We start from the raw sequence: 12,195 nt of genomic DNA on the forward strand, positions 1-12,195 counted from the left end.
TATGCATAAAATTAGCATTATGAAAAATCAAATTATGAAAGCAATATATTTCTTCTGCATGGATTTGCAGCTATAGAATCTTCATGTTTCATTTAAAAATTCTCCCATAGTGGGAGAATTTTCATGCATTTTTTGATATTTAAGATATTTTTAAATATTTAAGATATTTTGATAAACAAAAATATCTTGGTAACTGTTCTGATTAGAAGTATAAAGAACAGTCTGTCAAATTCTCCTTCCTTATCTCTTGGTTCAAAATCTTTTCTATGTTTGCCAAGAAAATATACTACTACACAAACACCTGATAAGTAAATAATTCACTGACTCACTTTAAAAATAAATATATAAGTATATGTATTGCCTGATGATAATTTAAGGTCTCAATAGCCATTCAGACTGCTCATGTGTGCTTTTAAAGTAGTTTTACAAATAATCCAGGATTAAAAACTGCTGGATCACTGCTGTCTGCAAGGAAGTTTATAAGGAAGATTACAGCGTTCTCAGTGATGGTACCATCAGGTATATGCAGAGGGGATAAAAAATGTATAAAATATGTTAATGCTACAGGGCAGGAAAAAACCCTGAATTTATACTGTGCATTTTATTATGTGCTAAAAATAGAATTTTTGTAAATAAATTCATGCTGTGTTATCCTAAGTATTTGGTAGTGGACAGATTAGAAAAGCTCTCTCACATAGGAACTCTTCAATCCATCAGTGCTCTATTGTGTCTTGTCTGCTTCTTTTTAAAGAAACTGAAGGGAGATCTCTGAACTGTAGAATGGATTTGTCATACAAATCTTTCTCTTCCCTCTTCTCCGTGTACTGTTGCATCCCATTGTACAGAAAAATCTCCAGTATCCATAGTTCTAGTTATCTACATCCAGACCTCAGCCACGTTGCCTCAAATACATAAACCCCTTAAAAATTGTTTTCAACAGCCAGAGACTAGACTGAAAAGAAATACTGCATAAGAGGAACTTTTTTTTTTCCTCTCTACCTTTTGAAAATCTTTACTTGTACATTCTAGTTGACATGCAAATAAAAACTTAGAAAAAAGCTTTAAAACTTAAAACACCTTTTTTAATGTGCCCAGATGCTCCAGCAAGGACTGTGACAAAGTACACCAGATGGACCACTTGTCACCTAAACGACTCTGAATTCTAATTTAGAAATTGGTGTAATACAAGAACTCGACTGGGTTATAATTTATTCTATTTGTTCAAGTTGCCCGCAAGAACTGCTGCAGGTATTTTAGCTGAAACACTAGAAACTTGGAAAAACCCTGATTTCTAGGGATCTTAAAAAAAAAGAAATGTTATCCTACTTTCTTTCACATCAACAGTGGCTCAAATCAATATTAACAAAAGAAATAGATTCAATTCAGGAAATATTTTCCTTTAGGATGATGTAAAAATGCTTACATGGTAGTGTATACATAGAATCTAAATTTAGATATCTAGGTTCACCTCCTCCTCATGAGCAGCTACTTCTATCAGTTGCCTTGTGAGCTGTTTTGCACACCACAGGCAGGGGTAGTGCAGAAGACTAGTCATGTCCTCATCTATAAGCAAAGAGCAAAAGTCTCCCTGGAGACTTTGCTATTCCATCCTGCTTTCCTGCATTCCTTCCATTTGGCAGTGTAAAAGTGATTGTCTAGTGTGTTCTCTGGGCTGTGAAAAGACACCATTCAGTAATTATGCTCTGAATTCCTTGCTAAGGGATTGTTTCCTCACTGGCAGGAGGGAGACTTTCTCAGAAAAAGCTGCTGTGATTACTAAGCACAGGTAGCAGTCTTGTCCTGCCATCCCTCTCAAATAGTGTTGGTGGTTAGTCTGATAAAATCTGCTCTTGTAATTCTCTATGAGCAGAATTCCCCAGTGTGAAACAGAGCTCATTACTACAAGACCACCCCTCTGTGCCCTTCTCCATTTCAGAGGAAGACTGCCCATAGTCATTGACAGATATTTTAGCCTGCCTGTGAAATATCTTGTTTCTTATGTAATTATACCTTAGTTCATATTCCATAAAAGGATGTAAATCAAACTGGGAAACACCTTTCTCTGATATTATAAATGTTTCATAATAGTACTACAATATAGAGCATGGTTGAGTTAAAAAGTAGTGAAATGGAAGGAAGTAGAGAAAGTTTCTGGAATAGCACAACTGGAATGAGATATGACCTGCCTTAAAGCACGGAAGCAGGTCTGTGGAGACTCCTGGTGCCTTTGCAGGAGTACACAATTCCCTGCTGAGGGTCTAACCCTGATGTTGCTGTAGCTGTACTCCAACACAGAAGATTTTTTTATTTTTATATATGTATTTATAATGCACCAATAAATGATTAAATATCATGTTTACTGAAGGATCTCAACAGCCTCTGTCATGAGGAGAAAGCAAACTCTTGGATTTTCTTGTGGTAGGCTCTAGACCAACGTAGTAAATTGGTAAATTTACTGGAATAGCTTTGTAAAGCTATTCCAGCTGACAGTGGATATCTGGCAATTCTTACTCCCGCTGCAGCTGAAGCCAGGCTGAGCAGGTGTTTCACAGCTCTTCCCCTCTGCAACTGAAAGAAAACCCCCAGTCTAGTCCAAAGGCAAGAGAGCACTCTCTTCTGCTTCATAATTCAAATTCAGGGTGTTTCAGTATCTATAGAACAGAAATAAAACAATGCTCAAGTTGAAAATATCCACCAAAAAGCAGAATTCACAATTTAGTTTCACTGTTGGTATGAGATACTCTGTAATTATAGCAACACTAATCTGTGCTCAGTAAAACCCAAGAGTGCCTTTTGCTGACCAGTAAACAATTGATAACCTTGCTTGGAGAGCAAGTTAATTAGTAACACAAACAGAATGAAAAATCATAGTGTAAAATAGCATTTAAAATAGCATCATGATTCTAAATAGGGAGTTAGGAGTGATGATACCCTCTTTTAAAATGGAAGTGGTTTTAGAGTGGCCTAGTACTCTGCTAAAGTAGTCAAATTCTGGATTAAAGGGAGAGAGGAATTTATCACTCGCTGGCAAGAAGTCATAAGAAAGCTGCATAATTAATGCTAGACATTTTAAAGCCATAATTTTCAATTTCTATGTAATCTTTGGAAAAGGAAAAATGTACCTTGGCAATATTTCTGAGAAGGTAGGGAGAGCACCCATTGAGACTTATGTATATTAGATCAGAAATCAAGAGCCAGGGAACCTAAAGATCCTTGATATACCAAAACATTGTGCCTTGCCCTTCACTGGAAATTTTGTGAGCTTATTTGACAGACAAAATCTACTAATGACTTGAAAGTTAACCCACAATCTACATGTAGCAACTGCTGAAAATGAATTAAATATAATTTTGCTTATTTTTAGTAGTAGAAAATATTTCTAAACCACATATTTTACACTTGAGTACAATTTTCATGCCAGTTCTCCAAAATGCATTAGCAGAAGAGGAGCTCCAGATGTGGCCATTGCTCTAATTGCAACTAACTGACAGCTAATAAAAGCCATCATCTTAAGGAAACATCTACATTTTACATTTTACAAAGATTGGGATCAAGAAGGAAGACCCAGGAAGCAGTTTAAGGCTTCTCACTCTACTAGAAATAAAATCAGCAGAGGAAGTGAAAGTAAGATAGAGAACTGAGTCTTGAACCAGGCAAACCATTTTCTCCTATATGCAAAATCTACCATGAAACTGCAAAATCTGTTTACACTGAAAATTCAGGATCGTGTAAGATACTTCAGGTTTTCACAGCCACTTCTTGGATTTAGATCTTTAGACCTTTACATTGCTGCACACAAAAGGAGTGCCAACTCTTGCACTTCAATTATTCGTCTCTTGCTATTTGGTGTGTCCTAGGAGCCAAGAAAACACATGAGAAGATGATAAAGTTTCATATAAACTTACAGTTACGTATGTATGTACTTATATTTAAATACATGGCCCTCTTGGCTGTGAAGAAACTCTTGAGAAGGGAAATCTGTATCCATCATTTAGGTAGACTCAGAACATTTGGTGAGAGAACTGTCAGTACTGAAGTACGTTTTGCATTGAGGGCTTTATGTGCCTTCCTTGCTGTCTTAGTAAAGAAAGTTAATCTGCTCTGAGCTCTGTCCTGCCATGTCTAGACTATCACTGGTAGCTACATTTCCACCTTGTAACAACACCTTGAATAATTGTATCTTCTGATATGCTTTATTCTGTGACTTTAGTGTTGGCATCAGTTGTTCCAGTAAAATCAATGAGTGCTCAAGTACTTTGATGTACAGGAAGGAATTTGTTCTCTTTCTGACCTTTCTTTTCAGATAAAGAACTACTGTCTCTCTCTGAAACTGTTCTAACTGTTCTTTCATGATTAGGAATTTCTCCCTTTTTTTTTTTTCTTTTTTTTTCTTTTTTTTTCTTTTTTTTTAAACAAATAAAAACTTGAACCCCCCCAAAACAAAACCCTACGGAAGTCCCCAAAACTTTTAATAATAGGACCCAGGTCTCAGTTTTCAGTGAGTTTGATATGATAGTCTGAAGTATAGTTTTTTTCCAGTGAAGGTTCTTTTAATCTCTAAAAATACTCTACATTGTGTGACACCTATTGACTATAAACTCTATGGAGTTAAATGCATTGCTCTGACAAAACCAATCTGGCTCATTATCAAAAATACAGTTATAACCAACAGCTGACCTGACAGTCAAGATCAACACTAGTCTGACCAGGAAACCCTCAGAATATATACTTACTGACAGGGTTCACTGTTGTCTAAATAAATGTGGTAATGTGACCTGATTCAGATGATGTTAAAGCATCTTTAATTCAGATATCCTGGTAATTTGTCCCAGGCAGCGACTAAAAGGGAAAAGTTCTAAGTAAGCAGGCACAAGAGAACTCTTCTCCAGATTTTTTTTTAATGCAATGCTACTTAGAAAGCATCATTGCTATATTAAAATTAATCCTTCAAAACTGCACTCCTACTTTTCATCTAAGAATGAAAGTTGAAACCAGGAAAGCTGCTAACTTGCAGGTGAATGCTCAGCTCTAAGTTAGTATCAGCAGTCCTGACTGCTGGCCCAGCGCTCTAGTGGCTTGCGAGGAAATGGTTCTAGCCAGGGCCCTTATGCCAAACTTTGTGCAAGAGGCAACATGGGACAGCTTACAGGGACTATTGATTCTGTTATCATATGAGGAAGCTGAGTGCTTTACCATGAAATGCCAGGAAAACTTGATTGAGAAGCTTACTCATCTGAAAATGAGTCAGGGAAGTTCCCGTGGCGCGTACTGAGAGCGCATAGTGGGGATTCCTATTGCAAAGAGCTCTCGTGGCTTATATTCAGCTATTACATTTATTGTCATTTGCTGACTGTGGGATGGGAGTAAAAGGAGCATTAAGGAGCTGCTTATTTAGAAATAATGAGTATATGAGTAATGTCATACAATTGTCATACAATTGTTCTGATTATTTCCTTGCTTTAAAACTGTTTATTTCAATGGAATTTACCAAGGGTAAGATATGAGTCGCACCCACCCCAGCAGAAATAAATCAAGGAGAAAATACCCATTGCGGGGATGGCCTTTTGCCTCCACGACGGAGGGAAGAGCGCGGTGTTTCTGAGCAGCTGCTGCCCACACACGGCCCCTCCCGCTGCCCGGGGCTGCCTGTTCGCTCCGCACCGACGCGCGGACACCGCGTACTGCCCAAACTTTGAAGTTTTCGGGATGCGATGCGCTAAGAGCAGGTGAAGGAGAAGGGTCTGACTGGTGCTGTGCTCTTGCCCGGCCCCGGGCTGCGGCCGCACCTGTCCGGGGAAGGGGCAGAAAAGGGCAGCGGCCGCTGCCGCTCCTCGGCGGGGGCCCGTCCCTGGGGCGGAGGGAGAACACCCACCTCCCTGCTCGGGAAACGCAGCTACAGGAGCACCGAGCGGCAGCCCCTCCTCCCGAGGCACGGGCGGTGGCGCGGGGCCGCCGGAGCCACCCCAGTTACATAACCAGCGCCTGCGGGGGCGGTCCCGCCGGTCCCGCCCCGCCGGAGAGAAACGCGGAGCGCTCCGGCCGCGGTCCCGCTGGCACCGACCGAGCAGCGGCTCCGCGCCGGCCCCGCCGCCTCAGCGGGCACGCGCAGGGCGCATGCGCGTCCCGGGCGCGCCGGGCATGCGCGGATCGAAGAGGGCGCCGGGGGCCCCTGGGCCGGCAGCGCCCGAGCCGGGCTGTGCCCCAGTTTGTGTCCAATCAGAGAGTGCAGCGCCTGCACCGGGCGGGCGGCAATGCGTAAACAAGCCCCGGGAACTCCTCCGCCCCCCGCGCTCCCCTCCGTGCCGCTTCCCGCGCCGCCCCGCAGCCTCCCCCGCCCGCTGACAAGTCCGGCGAGGCGCGTTCCCGGCCCGCCCGCCCAGCCGGCGCCGCCCGCGCTGCCACACGCACCCACTCCCGCACACGCCCGCGGGTGCCCGTGGCCTCTGCAGGGGAAGGTAAGGGGCCCGCCGGGCAGGCGGCGGCGAGGTGCGGATGCGTGCGGGGGGGATCATGTGTCATAACAAGTTGTTGAACGTGACATTGCTCTTGAACTGCGGCGGCGGCGGACGCCGGGCCGCCGCCGAGTAACTTTCTCCTCCAATTCGGCGCTGAGGACGGAGCCGGCGGCGGCCGGGCAGGGCGGCGGGGCTGGAGGCGGCGGGGCTGGGAGCGCTCGGGAGAGGCTGATGCCGTTCGCGGTGCTTGCGGCTTCCTGGGGAGACGGCGCGCAGCGCGGCGGGGGACGAGCGAGGGCTCCGCGTCTGGCGCCTGCTGCGGGAGCCGCTGCCGCCCCGGCGAGGATTTTTCTAGCAAGGCGCCAGGGCGGGCAGTGAGAGAGGAGCGGGTGCCGGTCCGAGCATCTCCTCTCGCGGGTAGTTATCCCCGCTGATGCTCCGTGGCGGTTTGGCTCGCTTCCGGCGTGATTAGCTCGGCTTATTATGTAAGATGTCACCGGAGGAGGAGAGGCACGAGCCCTCGGTGGAACGCACCGGTCCGCCGCGCCTTGCCCGCTCTAGGTACCGGAGCAGCGGGAACAGCCCCGGCCCGGAGCGGCCGGCAGGGGACGGGAGCTCCCCTCCCCGCGCAGTCCGCCGCTGGAATACGGCTGCTCGTTTTACACGTGGGTTGGGTGTGTTCCCCAAACCTTGCCTTTGAGCAGAAACGTAACCTGTCCTGGTTCGTCTCCCATGTTTAATTGCTTCTATTCTCTCTCAAAGAAAAAAATAAATGTATGAGCATAAAAAAGTTTAAGAACTTAATTTTTGCCTCCTTTATGTGCATATTTAGTAGATTAATACGATCTGGAGACGATTGAATGAATCATCAGTTCCCTGAAATAAAAGCAAGTGAATCATCTCACATACACACGCGCACAACTGCGAGGGAGCATAGTTCGTAGCGTAGCTAGTGAAAGGTTGGTGTCAGTTTCTGACACGCAATGGAATGTCAGAAGTATAGACAATGCTCAGAAACCCAGCAGTTTCCTGTGGCTGGTTTGTGAACTGTGAAAGTTTTGCACCATTCAATTGCAGTTTTTCTGGCTCAGCGGGTCAATGGTAACCTCTTTCAGTTATCAACTTGTTACCCATTATTTTAGCCAAATACTTAAAAGGGGGGGTGTAAATGGTAAGAATTAAGTAACTGTGTTATTCAATGTATATTAATTCAAAACAAAATTGAAACAATAATACCTAAAAGTAGCATCATACTATGTCCATACCCTGAAGCCAGAGAGAGATCCCAGATGCTTTTAATCTGGCTTTTGCTTAGTTTTTTAAAGCAAAAATAGTCTCTGTAAAAAATACATAAATATGTATTTTTAACAGCTAAGCCAGTTGATTTAATAAACATGTTGGAGTTGTACCTAGACAGACTTCTGTTCCTGGTCCTCTTGCCTGTTTGTCTTTAAAATGGGATACAGTCTGGATCCTATATGTAGTTGTCCTTTCAACTGCAGCTTGCTTCCAAAGTGGATTTTTCATCCTCCATGGCTTTGGGACACATTGTTGTCTTCCTGTACAGAGGCAGAACTATGAATTTTACAAGATTAATTTTTTTCTTTTTTTTCTCGGCATACCTGCCACTATGAAGAAACAAAGTCACTGTTTCTAGCGGGGAGGTAGTGCTTCACACATCCAACTACCTGGATTTACAGTATAAAGTATGTGAAAGTCTTTGTATGTCCTGCTAGTAGAGGATTCTGTTGCCTGTGGCATCAGGTATCCCTTATCGCACTGCCTGTGTTTTGTACCTCTCATCATTCTCCACGTGGGAACGGGATGGATTGCTTTGGGTGTTTGTCACTATTGGGGCAAAAGGAGCTGTTATCATTTTTGTTTGCCTAGAACTATGCATTGGCACCTCATAGGATTAATTAGAGGATTAGAGCAGTAAAGTGCGGGAAAATTGTATTACTGCAGGGTTCATTGTGTGGATTTTAAGCTCTCCCTATCAGAAATTCTGAAGTGTTAACCAGGTTAAGACTGCACATGGCAGTGAAAGCACTGTAATAGGGAATCTCTTAGGTATGTTGGGTGATCAAGTTAACAGACAGGAAAAATACTGTTTTAGTTGTGCATTTCATTCAATGATCAAGTAGCATTCATCCTTATTTATTCCATTTCCTTAAAAAGAAGATAAAAACATACAGTGTGTGTGGCGTTCTATGTGCCCAGACCTCAGCTGAAAGCAGTAAAGGAGATAATACTGAAAGTGGACTTACCACTCTGCTCTAGCTGGTTTTCCCTGCTCTAGGATTTAAAGTGGAAATGAAAAATTCTAGGTTTCACTTCTAAGCCTGCAGAATATGCAAAATAAAGTGAGATAAAAATGCATTGGTTTAAAGTTGCTCCTGTGCTGCTCCATTTTTAGGACTGATAAGCAAGTTACTGTGGAATGCCCAGAAGAACTCAGAGAAAAGTGGAGGGCAGTGCAGACAAAAATGAAGTGTCTGAACTTTGTATCTTAATTTTTGCCAAGTTGGAGATACGTAGGAATTGTTCTTATCATCACCTATTGATGTGTGTGTATATATGTATAAAAATTTTCACTACCTTTTTTACAAAAAAAAATCAAGTTATAATCTTTCTATATTCTGAAAGACTGGTGCCAACAGCATCTTCATATATTCTTCCAGCTATCTCAATTAGAACATCCCAGTGAGAAAAAAAAAAAAACAACCCAAAAGATTAGTTCCTTTTTGCAGTTTTGGCTGTAAAGACCCTTTTTAGACCAGTGCAATAGTCCCAAGCAAAGTTTTGGTCATTTCCTGTAGAAAGACATACTGCTGATGTTGAAAAGGGGAATCCTTTCTTCAACTATTGAAAATTTTGCACCAAGTACACCTTAGCGTGGGGTTGTTTGTTCCCCAAATCCTCAGTTATAAAACATTTGTTGCAGTTGTCTGGGGAAAAGTTTTATTTCTATTATTAGACTAAATATTTGAAAGATTAAGAAACAAGTTAATTCTGTATCAGTGTTGTAGCTATCTCTTTTGAGTGATGGTGGGTAGTGCCTTAAACATTTCTTACAATGAAGCTTATTTTCCTGATTATTGTGGTTTCATCTTTAAACTTCTCCAGCAGGTGTAGTGCCGTGAAAAGTAACAGCTTGGCAGGCTTTGAGACTGAAGCCTGTAATGAGCAGAGCAGGTGTAGCACTGGCAGCCAGTTCCATCAGTCTGACAAGACAGTGTCTGTCTCAAAGTGTGTCCATGGGGAATATAAGTGTTACTGTCCTTATCTAGATTAGTGCTTATAAACCAAAAATTGCTCACTCTCAAGTGTGGGCCACTTCTGGAATGAAAGATATAGAGTGTTACTTGAGCACTATGGTCTCAGTAGCTGTCACTATTAGTTCTTAATTGTGAAACAAATAATTTTGACTGGTTGCCTAAAACTGAAACCATTTATTCAATTACTAATAGTGAAATTCATGCATATGTCAGTAGCTTTCCTAACAGCTAACCAAACTGTTCATTTACTGCTGTGCGTTGGTCATTTCTTTCCCGTAATAGAATAATTTTGTTTGCTATTGGTTTATGTATGATTTGAGAGGAATTAAGAAAGTAGCCTGCTGATTTGCCATAATGTTCCTATTTTCATGAAAGATCTAACAAGAAAAAGACAAGAAAACTTACTTTCTCAGAAGAGGTCAAAGATGAGAACATTTACTGTGAGAATCTTCACTTCCTTGAGATACTGTTGTGTCAGTGACTGGTTCTTCACAGAGAGTTTCCAGTTGCTGTGGGCTGTAATGGTTCAAGACGTCACTGGCACTTGTCTTGGTGCTCATTGTTTTAAAGAGGGCACATGTGGAGATGGAGCAATGAGTGCTGAAGAACAGGTATCCACACTGCAAACAGGGGGTGCCTTTGGTGGCTCCTTTGCTCAGCTTCAGTATGGGTTCTTCCACAAGGAGGAAAAGCACTTTGTGTTCCATGGTAATTCTTATCAGAAAGAACCCTTCCCACATACAGCATACCAGTGGAGATGTAGCAAGGAACAGCAGTGAGACCTCAATGGTGAAGAGGGATATTTTCCTCATTCATGGCTATGATTCTCATTACATGCATGATATTGATGGCAGTGTTACAGAATTACTTTCAGCTGAATCTGTGAGTACAATCTGATACCAGCAGGGAGAGTCCTAGTTTGTAATTGCTGTAAAATCGCTCACATCCGGTTTGTTATTCCCATCTTTCAAATTCCACCCTCCACGCTTGTTTTGCTCACCTGTTGTTGCAGCTTAGTTTTTGAAATACAAGCTCTTGGGGAACCCCTTGTAATTCAGTCTGACTTTTTGCACTGTGTTACATCTGTTAAAGTCTTTGTGTATAAACAAAGTACCCTAGAGTAAGGGAATCCAAATTTTAAGTATTCTGGAGATAGATTTCAATGCTGGTTACTGCTAATCAGATCAGATAGAGAGAGAAATTCTCCCTGCCACAAAAAAAAGTAGTAGATCCTGAGATAAAAGTCTTGATCTTAGAGAAGTGCCATCACTGATTAAAGCAAATGTAATTATGTTTATTTCCTTCCTTAAGAAGAAGAATGGAATATGTAAGAAACCAGACTCTTGATTAATTTCATAATGAACACACAGTTCTTCTTTCAGATGAAAGATCATGTCTTAAATAGCCAGTATGTGTATTGAATGAAGTTAAAGATGTTTCTTTCTTTCATGGTTTTATAAAATTGTTGTTTACTTTTTTGAAGAATCATCAGTACTAGTGGCAGAGACAAAAGATCCTTTATATGATATAAATGATATTTTGAGTAAGTATTCTTGGTTGATTCTGGCTGTAGAATTTCCTTGCATACAAAGTGATTTTGAAGAGCTGCTTAATCAAAACAATATTTTTCAGCTTTCCATCTTAACTCTTATGATATATCATAGATAAAGTAAATTTTAATGCTTTCATCCCAAATACATATTTACTAAAAGTACAAGTGAGGGTTTTTTTCTGTGGGTTGTGATCAGAGAATGCAAATAGATTTACTTGAAATTATGTACTCAATGAAAGTTGGTGCCTTACACAGGCTAGTGTTTAAAATCTACTATTGATGTGTAACTCTTGTGTATTTATTGCTGAAAATTTAAAATGTAAATTTATATGGATTAATCTCCCATTCAAAATTGCCATTAATTGAAGAGAAGCTCTTTCAGTTTATTTATTGTGAAGTTGGGTGAAACCAGTGAGACTTGTAACAGAGCTGTGCTTTAACATCTGGCTTTTCCAGGTGTAATAGCTTCAAGTACATCCACTAGTACAATAGGGAAAACCACACAAACTGTTAGGCATACCAGCCCAACAAGAAACTAGGGAAGAGTTTTCTGCTGCTCTAGAATATTAAATGGACTTACAGATGGATTGACAAGCTCCAGAGTGGTGCTGCCCTTCTTTTTGGTACAGCAGGTTGGTTAGATCAGCTCTGCTGTTCATCTGACCATAGGTTTCAGCCAAATTTGGAACAGTTGCTGTAAGTTTATTTCAGTTATGGCAATGAAATAGCTCATTTGATAAAAAGTGTGGCTATCACCTATATTAAAAAGGGGATAATAGCGTGGTTAGAAGTTCTGAGGTAGTGCTCTGTCCTGGGCAGAAAGAAAACAGATCATTCCCACTTAGGTAGAGTGTCACCACACACTAGAGACAGTATCTTCAGTTAAGTCTATTATTTTTGATATCCAGAA

General features: G+C 41.6%; 2 protein-coding genes across 3 annotated transcripts in view; one reads left to right on the forward strand and one right to left on the reverse strand.

Moving 5' to 3' along the window:
• Positions 1 to 5,474: 5,474 nt before the first annotated feature.
• Positions 5,475 to 6,519, reverse strand: LOC121341717. The gene is made up of 3 exons (XM_041415495.1): positions 6,336 to 6,519; positions 5,873 to 6,091; positions 5,475 to 5,716 (listed from the first exon to the last, which is right to left on the reverse strand). Exons 1-3 carry the CDS (start codon positions 6,517 to 6,519, stop codon positions 5,475 to 5,477), a joined length of 645 nt encoding a protein of 214 aa, XP_041271429.1.
• The window catches only part of PCGF5 (polycomb group ring finger 5), a 63,842-nt gene continuing 57,805 nt past the window's right edge, over positions 6,159 to 12,195 (forward strand). The window contains exon 1 of one of the 2 annotated variants that reach the window (XM_041415954.1): positions 6,159 to 6,455. The gene's annotated coding sequence lies outside the window, so the exon portion shown is untranslated. The remainder of the gene's footprint in view (positions 6,456 to 12,195) is intronic. The other variant, XM_041415953.1, reaches the window with a different exon arrangement.

This window comes from Onychostruthus taczanowskii, unplaced genomic scaffold (genome assembly GCF_017590055.1).
Source record: "Onychostruthus taczanowskii isolate IOZ18803 unplaced genomic scaffold, ASM1759005v1 scaffold5, whole genome shotgun sequence".
Classification (NCBI taxonomy): domain Eukaryota; kingdom Metazoa; phylum Chordata; class Aves; order Passeriformes; family Passeridae; genus Onychostruthus; species Onychostruthus taczanowskii.